This window comes from Poecilia reticulata, linkage group LG10 (genome assembly GCF_000633615.1).
Source record: "Poecilia reticulata strain Guanapo linkage group LG10, Guppy_female_1.0+MT, whole genome shotgun sequence".
In the NCBI taxonomy this organism is placed as follows: domain Eukaryota; kingdom Metazoa; phylum Chordata; class Actinopteri; order Cyprinodontiformes; family Poeciliidae; genus Poecilia; species Poecilia reticulata.
The window spans coordinates 32053461-32062946 of NC_024340.1; the positions used below are offsets into that span (position 1 = coordinate 32053461).

Genomic DNA, 9486 nt, shown 5'->3' on the forward strand with positions numbered 1-9486 from the left:
CAGCAGCAGTTTCTCAACTTACAGCGTCAAACTCAGTTTCATTTTGTGCTTCTTAAATAATATTGATTGAGTCCTCCAGGACTGTTTTTTACAATCAAAAACACAGATGTTGTGGTGCTAATTTATAAATATTTCTAAGGATTTTTACGATATTTGCATTAATGTAACCTTATCAAATTTATCAAAAACCCAATGTCATTGATCAATTTTGAGAAAAATCTGCAGTAAAATCAGAAAAGGTGACGTGGTGATTCGTCGATTTTGTGTGAATTTTGCAGATAAAAAATAAAATAAAATAAAACTGCAGGGACTAATTGACGTAATTTGGATTATAGAGGGCCACATAAAAAGCTACAGCGGGCCAGATTTGGCCCCCGGGCCTCGAGTTTGACTTGAAGTAAAATCCAGCTGCTTCTGGTTCACAGTAAAAGGAGCCCTGACCAACATGGCTGATGTGTAACGTTGGTTTCTGGTTTCTCAAATTGGTGACTGTATGATGTTTTTATGACTTTATGTTTGTGTGATGCAAAGCTCTTTAAACTGCCTCGACTGATTGGTTAATTGATTGATAATCCAGCACATGACAATAACCAGAACCAGTATGGTGTGATGTCAGGGTGGTCCAGTCCCATCCCAGTAAGACTTCCTCTGACTTGTAACCCCAGATGTCCAGGAACCAGAACCGAGCTGTGGCCCGGCTCTCTGAGGGTGTGATTACCTTCCCCCTTGGCGCCCCAGCAGCGTGTGGATGGGACTCACCACCTGCCGGGTTGTGTTCCGGCTCTGCTCCGCCGCCGTCCCGCCGCCCTCCGCGCCGACACCCGGCGCCCGCTGGGCGTCCTGCTCCGCGCTGGGCTGCGGCTGCCGGTGCTTGCTGGCCCGCTTGGCCTTGTTCTGCAGCAGCCGCTGGTGCAGGCTGATGGTGTGCTGCCGGTCCAGCTCCAGCCGCTCCGGCGTGGCGCCGTCGTAGCGGGTTTCGCAGTTGTTGTGATGCTGCCGGAAGAGTTCGATCCTCCGGCGGAGCCGCTCCATCACCGCGCTGTGTCGCGGTGTAACAAAATCCGCCATCATCAATAAAGACCTGCAGTGAACTCCCGCCTCAGGTTTCGTCCATAAAATGCAGATTATGTCACTCTGGGCGTCTATACACCCCCCTGGCCCTTTACAAAGACTCCTGTCCTGGCTCCATGGAGGCGACCTTTGTCTCTAACGGCCTTCAGTCGCAGCGGCACTCACTGCCGGAGAGGAAAAGTCAGGTTTCTGGGTAAAACACCGTTCAGCCTCCTCATTTCAGACGCTAAACATCAGCTCATTTAACTGGCTGAGCTACTGGAGCCACAGTCGCTTTAATGGCATCTAAAACCTGCTGCTTTCTGGATAAAAACATCTCCAAAACAAACACCAAACTAACTCCCGACCAGCTACTCAAACTTAGCACATTCCTGCACTCCAAATCAGAGCCAAATATTCGGAAAACTCACACAAACTCGGTGTGTTTTAGACCCGGGAACCAGCAGCCTCGGCCCGGACGCCGGGTTCCGTGTTGGAGGTGGTTTTCCACCCGCTGGGAGCCACAGTACCGCTCTCCAACTTAGCCCAAACTTTTATTTTGAGTCGGGAGTTAGCTTTGTTTAGCGAATAGGAGCTAGGAGGCTGAAGTTGGCTTCCGATTCGAGTAAAGGACTACTTCACAGTTTTTAGGGACTCTGACAATCTCAACACGCTACAGGTCGAAATCCAGAACATACAGTGACCGGATCTGGACTGAATTACCACAAATAGCTTCAAGCCAACGGTTTACAACTATTTGTATTTAAAGAAAATTTTATTCAACTGTGTAAACTCACCAAAATAAATCAAATCTCGATGGATCACAAAAATAGTTTTAAGTAAAATGTCTTTCAGTGTAGAATAATTTAGTTCATACTAAGCCACTTAAAGACAGTGGCCTTAAAGCAGGATCCAATCTAATATGATTAAAACGGCTTCAAATAGCTTATTATTCTCTTATTAACACCAGAAACGTTTTATAAATTACGTAATATGTTTTTTTTATGAATACAGTAAGGCTTTATTCAGGTTTGGCCCTTAAATGTAGTGTTAATTCTAAACTAGATGCAACTAAAACTATACGAGATTCCTTTAAGACTGTGAACTAGCCTTTTATTCAATCGACCAACCGGATGCCAACTTCGCCATGGTGAGCTAACTGTGAATCAAACTTATAACTTCTAAAACAACAGTTTCATAGAATGATTAAATCTACGGCTTTCACTTTTCTAAATACTGTATTTTAAAATGTAAAGTTTGTCACACTTACTGTGAAAACGTAGCAGTCGGCTCTCCCTACAGCATCTGTCCGGCGAACAGCAGCTGATCCTCCGCCTCCCTGTAGCCGTTAGCCGCTGTGTTATGGGTCGACGGGCCTGAAACATTTAAATAAATCCTCATACTTTAAGTGACTTCGAATCACCGCAGCGGATATTCCTCCTTCTCTGTGACCGAGCCCGAATCGGGGAATGAGCGATTCAGAGCGAGCCACAGCACAGGCTAACCGCGTCCCTCCTCCCTGCTTCTATTGTTTCCCTGCGAACAGGCAGCTCTGTCCGGCCATCTTGGAAACTTTCTCTTTTCTTCCATCAGTGAGGAATGTTCCTGCTCCCGCCTCACTGCTGACTGACAGCCGAAGCAGCCAATCAAAAACGGACATCACCTCTCAGCTCACGCACAGCTATGACTAACCAATCAGAGGCGAGTATTTCCAGTCGACGTCAGACGAACAGCAGAGCCAATCAGAGCGCAGCTGATCTGCAACCAGTGCGTGTATTTTAAATTAAATTCACTTGTCAGACTTGAATTAGCAGAAATATCATTAATGTTGGAAGATTTTTGAAATACTAAAGCAGAAAATGTTACTATGGAAAAATACTGGTGAATTATTTCATTAAAATTATATACAATTCAAATATTAATTATTTATAAAGGTGCTGGTGTAATTAATTAAAAACAGTATTCTTATAATTAATTAAAAGCAGTATTCTTTCATTTGTGAAACCCATAAGAACTTTCTCCTGCTAATAAGCAACTTTTAAAATAATTTGTAAATGTTTATATTTGATAAAAATGCTACACTATTTGTATTTAAGTAAATATGTATCGAATAGAGGAGGGCGAATTGATCCAAAATATTGATATCGACACCAACTTGATATCAGTATCAGATCAATACTTTAGTTTCAGATTCGGTCTTGACATTTTATTCTATTTTTGTATCATAGCTCCTCATTTCCTCTTAAATCTTTATTTTTATGCAGTTTTTTAAAATCATGTTAATATATAAAATATTTTATCAAAACCTATAAACTGTCAAAATGTATCCTAGATTGTAACTAAATAATTAAAACCAAAAAAAATAAAGATCAGAAGTGTAATTTATTAACCATAAAATATATCAGTATTGGTGATTCTGGCCCTCCACTACTTATCAAACGGTATTTTTTACTCGATTACTTCCGTACTCTTTCCAGCTCTGAACAAACGAACTGAACAAACGCCGAGTCATTTTCCATCGATCCTTTTTTATTCATCAAAACAAACATTTGCTTCACCGACATCAGGCCCCTCATCACAGTGTTTCATTCACAGCCGGGTTTTCTGCAGCCGGTCGCTTCAAACCGCCAGAGGAAGTAAAAACGCAGCAGATACAGTGTTCAGCTCACAGTCAGCCCCCAAACTCACCGTCCAGATCAACCCACGGACCGGCCAATCCCAGCGGGCGTTCACAAACCAGGCCGCGCACCGGGACTTGAGAAACCCCCAGCGAGAAGCTGTTTGGCTGTGAACCCCCCCCTCACATGATCAACCTCAAGAAAATCCTGATTTTTACATCTTTTAACAAGAAAAGAACATATTCTAAACACAAAAACAGAAGTTTGACCAAATAAAAGTGAAATTAAATCATTTTTAGACATTTGCTCCATGATTTCTATATAAGCCTGAAGACTGGGGAGGACCTCTGGGACTTCAAAATATTTAAACTTCTACAAAAAAACCTGTTAGAAAACATCAGAAACTATTGTCCCTCCGAGTTTAAGCAAAAGCAAAGAGGAGTCAGAGAGGAAACGCTTTGTAAAAAATCATTAAATCCAGTTCAACTGCACAGGAACAACCAATAAAACATCAGCCAGCTCAGGCTAATGCATCTGCTGCAGGTCGCACACTGACTACCGAGAGCTACTTCACAGAACCCCGCTGAAAATGATTCCTTTAAGGAAACAAGCAGGACTTTGTTGTTTCTGACAGATAATCAGGATTTTTCTCATTTGGTTTTATTTTTAAGCTGTGCAGTGATTGGTTGAAACAGAGGTCATGTGTGTGACGTCATGATGAAATCAACAGGAAGCTCATGAGCAACAGAGACTTTAGCACCACCTCTGGAAGTCGGCTGAAACTGCAGGACACCTGAGGTTGACATTTAAATACGTCAAAACTTGAAATGCATAATTTATTAAATATAGAACTAAATGTACCTCAATTATATGTGGATGATTTGATTTTATAACTAGATTTCATGATTTAATAAATTATTTCATGTTCCTGTGCTGAAGCACATCAATAAACAGCCAAACGCATCGGGATCAAGGCAAACCCGACATCTGATTGGCTCCTTCAAACAGCAAGTCAAGACGTCTGTCCAGTTAACTGCGACTCTGAGGTCAATATTTTGTAAATAACTTAAATTTAAATGTATTTACTACAAACCCTGGAGGAGAAACTGCAGCCTCTACGTCTGTGGTTTGAAATATTGCTGATAAATTCAGCAGAGCTCACTGTGGTCAGGCAGGATCACCGTTAGCCTGCTAGCTAACAGCAGCTAATGGCCTGTGGCGAGCGCATTAACGATATCTCAGACCAAACTACACTTATGGGGCAGGAGTTGCTCACCCAGTTTGTAATAAGTAAATAAACAATTTGTTAGTAAAATCATTTCAAGCTTAGACGGAGCTAGCTGGGAAGATGTTTGCAGCAGCCAATCAGACGCCAGGGTCCCAGCTTCCATAATCCCGCCCACTGAGTGTGATTGGTAAAATCCACAGTGAAGCCATGATGCGCTTCAGAGCACGAACATGAAATAATTAAATACATGTAATGGAGGCACATATAAGTCAATATTTAATCCTTGCTGCATTTATTTCCAATTTTTAAAAATTAATGATATATTATTGACATTTTATTATAATTATTTAATCAGTTATTAATTTAAAGTGTTACAGAAAGGGGGCGGAGCCTCTGTGTTGCTGAGCTGGAGGAGGCAGGTGAGCCAAACATCCAGGTGTTTCCTGTCTGACCCACCGGCGGCAGACAGTGTTTCAGGAAGAAGCTAACAGACAGCTAGCGCTCTAGCGCCGACATGACAACAGCAGACATGGAGAAAAGTCGGAGTGTTCCCAGTTCAAGCCTCCTCCAGCCGCTAAGCTCTGGCTTCATTAGGCAGCTAACAGGCTAACACTGAAGCGCTACGGTTAGTAGTTGGTTATCTGTGGGCCGGTTGGTCAGCCGCCCGTCCGGTCCAGCGGGGCGACCGACTTCCCGTCAACAGTCTGCTGATTGGAGGAGCAGACAGAGCTTCGCCCCCTGCAGGTCGGAATGATGCAGGAAGTTTTAGTGAATCTCTGTTAAGCTCTAAAACAAAACGTCCAAAACCGGATCGAGCTGGAATCGTCATCAAATTTCTGTTGTCTTCGCTGCTTTTACCGGATCCGTTCAGGCTTCGTGGCCTCAGGAAGGAGGAAGAGGAGGAGGAAGACGAGGGGGAGGGAGGGAGGTCAGGAGGTCAGGGTTCAGAGCCATCAGTCCTTTCTGAGCCTCCTGCTCCTGGGAGATCTACGCAGAATATCGTCTTCTTTCTGTGGATCACAACAAAATCAGCATTTAAATTATGTCACTATATTTAACTGGAAAATAGAGTAAAAGTTTATTTACTGGAATATTCCAAAATGTGTTGGTCCCACAGAGACACTTCCTTACATCGAGGTATTTGTTAATCTCAGAACCCAGGAGGGAAACTGTCAGCCGGGTTTCGCACATTTTTAATTACCGAGTTGGAAAACAACAACAAAAAACAACAACAACAACCTAAACTTCATAAAAATGTCATCTTTCCACTTCCTGTTTATTCCAGCCTCACGTTGACAGATTAAATCCCAGTTTCCAAACCAGCAGACAGAAACATCTTCCAAGCCTGACGCTAAACTGGGCCTCAGCTCAGCTAATCTGCCCGGCAACAGCTCCAGGCTGAGGGTTACAGTGGAATTAGTGATGCTGCGGGCCAGATCCGCCTCCATCAGGCCTGGCGTTAAACCAGAAGGTTTCAGACTGAATGCGGCAGTTCATCCTGGTTTTATCACACCAGAACCACCAGAGCCCATTCAACATGAACGCAGTTCTTCCTCACCTCTTCTGTCGTGGCCTCCTTCTCTCCCTCCTCTTCCTCAGCAGCAGCCTCTTCTTCATCACTCTTGTCCTCTGCAGCTGGAGGAAAATTAACCAAACGGTTACAGTACCAGAACTGGGGAACGACCAGAACCGGGTCAGTGAGAGAGCTAACCCACCTGGACTGCTCTTCGCCTCCTCAGCCTTATCCTCTTCCTCCTCGTCCTCCTCTTCCTCCTTCACGTCAGGCTGAGGTTCGTCTGTCTTCTTGTATTCGGCTGCCGGAGTCGTCGTCTTCTTCTCCTGCAGAAAAACAGATTCATGAGTTTTTCGTGAGGAAGAGCCGTCTATAAGCCGCTCTTCATCAGCACTACAGCTACGCCACAACAAGCTAGGCTAGGAGGAAGAGGAAGAGTCACCGGCTGGAGGCGTCCGGCTGCCTTCAGCTCCTCCTGTAAGCTGGTGAGACTCAGCGAGTCCTGAGCCGACCCGGAGGAGCTCTGTGGACACCCACCACCACCATCATCATCATCATCATCACAGATCAGAATGCTACAGACACGTTGCAAAAAAAGATGCTAGCTAACAATGGCTAGCTTTGGTTTCAGCTGTCAACATGACGCTCTAAATCTTAAATGTGCGTCTGATATAAAAAGAAAAAGATGGGACCTTGCTAGTAATTGTCAACATTACAAAAACCAACAAGGGAGAGGGAAGTAGGTCAGCTATGTTATGCTAGCTTGACTGTGACACGTCAACATGTAGATCTGCTGCAGAATCAGGTGTTTCGGTTCAGTTAAAAAATTAAGAAAAAACAAAGAACAAAAAATATGGCGACCTAAACACCAACTCTGACAGATCATCAGTAGAGCAGGTGTTTAGATGAGCTAACTATCCACCGCTGTGCTAGGTTAGCTATTAGCAGTGGTAGCTATTAGCAGTAGTAGCTAACCTTTCACAGCGATCACTTAACTGAATGTTCTGCTCTTTGTGTGTTTTTTGGTGCTGAATCCTGAAACATTAGTGGCGTTGTTGTTAGCCGGTTGCTATGGCAACGAGTCTGCATGTAACCATCTCCAGGTTTTATTTTGTTAGCGGTTCTACCGGCAGCGCCGCCACGGATGGAAACTATTTGCCCTCCTGCCTTGTGCACAACATTTCTGGATGTAAACAACAACGTTAACATTTCAAGTATAAACAGAAAATAAATAAACTGAAGGTGTGCTACTGCAGTGCTTCATCATCGTCATCATCATCAAAGAGCTGCAGGATCCAGCCTGCTAGAAGATGAAGCTTTGGAGAAATCCTCCCATCTTTCCTTCCTTCAGAGAAGTGAAGGATCACACAGGAAGTTGGAGGTTGTGTGTGTGTGTGTGTGTGTGTGTGTGTGTGTGTGTGTGTGTGTGTGTGTGTGTGTGTGTGTGTGTGTGTGGTACCTTGCCCGTGCAGCAGAAGACGATGATGAGGACGAGAGGAAGAGCCACAGTGAGGACGTAGACGATCCAGAGCCAGGGTCGCTCCTCTGCAGCGGTTAGCATCTGGGCTGCCAGACCCGGCTGAGAACCAAACAAGGATCCACTTAATTCACACACATTCCTGTCTTTATGCCCCAGCAGGGCCTGGACTGAAGGACCCTGAAGTTTCTGCATTTATCAGCAAAACCCCATAAAGCGGTTTCATTCACACTTCCAGAAACTCTGCAGGACTTTATGTGACCAGCAGGAGAGAAGTGGAAAATAAAAACATGTGTTTTAGAATGGCCTAGTCAAAGTCAGAGCTGAATACACCTGAGAGTCTGACATAAAAACTGATCCGCTGGAGATCTGCGGCCAGAGTGGGTTCTATTGAGAACTGCTGGATATAAAAACATGCCACACTTTTCAGATTTTTAAAATCTGTAAACAGCTCAACAGCCATGAATAATTTTCTCTCCACTAAAATAAATCCCAACAAAACGCATGAAGTGTGTGGATGGACTGTGACGCAGATTAGAAAGTTTTAGGGGTGTGAATAATTAACAGCTTCGCTGTGGGTCAGATGTTTACTGGAATGTGAACTAAACAACACGAGGGAGAAAAAGGACCTAAAGATTCTCGTCATGAACAGATGAATCAGTCAGTGAATGATTCAATCTGAACAATGAGAGAAGGAATCGTCCAGCAGACATTTTGTTCTCCATGGACTCACCTCAGCGGCGCCCTCTGCTGCCTTCTTCAGCCCCCAGCTGTCGGCGGCCCAGCGCTCGGCCGTGTTGCGGTCGTTGGTGATGAAGAAGTCGTCGAAGAAGATGTCAGAGGTCATGGACCAGAGCTCGAGCCCCAGGGCGCTGATCGGCGTCATCTTGAACGGCTGCAGGTCCTCGAAGTAATCCGGGTTGGGAATCTTCCTCGGCTTCCAGATCCCCTGACAGATCAGCAGATTTAATATTTCAGAACAATTTTCCACATGCGGATACAAGAACCTGAACTTAGCACAGATGTTTTGAGAGACTAGCTTTGTTGAAAAACTACCGCTCACCATCAATGAAAGTCAAGATGGCCGCCAGGGTCAACAAGGAAAATTCTTTTTTGCATTAAATTGCCAATATTTGTCACAGATTAAGACTTTTTGTGTTAAATCAGATGTAATTGGATCAGCAAAAATCAGATTTGTGGATATTATTTAGATTTTTTTTGAAGATGGCTGCCATGGAAGTTATTTTTGAACTAAAATCAACAATTGGATAAATGTGTTTGGTGTAAATATGTAATATATTTTCTTGACCTTGTCCTGGTGTACATTTTTCAAAATGGCTGCCATGACTGTAATAGTGAATATATGTTTGCTGTTGTAGCTGTTGCCATTTTGGACACTGCTAACCAAAAAGCCATCTTCGCTACCTTTGCTAAACAAGAATCTTACCTCTGCTAGTGCTAAACTATAAACACATAAAAGAAATGAGCAGAAGCCAACGCTAAACATGTAAAAACACTAGCAGAAGCTAACGCTAAACTGCTAAATATGTAAAAACATTAGCAGAAGCTAAAGCTAAACTGCTAAATATGTAAAAACATT

The 9486-nt window shown here is 43.7% G+C and overlaps 2 protein-coding genes across 3 annotated transcripts in view; both read right to left on the reverse strand.

The window, feature by feature from the left end:
* Positions 1-2682, reverse strand: part of maml1 (mastermind-like transcriptional coactivator 1) — an 11633-nt gene extending 8951 nt beyond the window's left edge. Inside the window, exons 1-2 of the mRNA XM_017307038.1 lie at positions 2321-2682; positions 760-1235 (exon numbers count right to left, since the gene is read on the reverse strand). Coding sequence (XP_017162527.1) covers positions 760-1071 — 312 coding nt within the window. The 5' untranslated portion in view covers positions 1072-1235; positions 2321-2682. The remainder of the gene's footprint in view (positions 1-759; positions 1236-2320) is intronic.
* Positions 2683-3558: 876 nt separating this feature from the next.
* The window catches only part of canx (calnexin), a 20202-nt gene continuing 14274 nt past the window's right edge, over positions 3559-9486 (reverse strand). Inside the window, exons 11-16 of one of the 2 annotated variants that reach the window (XM_008421000.1) lie at positions 8620-8835; positions 7869-7988; positions 6852-6932; positions 6612-6735; positions 6455-6531; positions 3559-5906 (exon numbers count right to left, since the gene is read on the reverse strand). In XM_008421000.1, coding sequence (XP_008419222.1) covers positions 5850-5906; positions 6455-6531; positions 6612-6735; positions 6852-6932; positions 7869-7988; positions 8620-8835 — 675 coding nt within the window. In that variant the 3' untranslated portion in view covers positions 3559-5849. The remainder of the gene's footprint in view (positions 5907-6454; positions 6532-6611; positions 6736-6851; positions 6933-7868; positions 7989-8619; positions 8836-9486) is intronic. The other variant, XM_008421001.2, reaches the window with a different exon arrangement.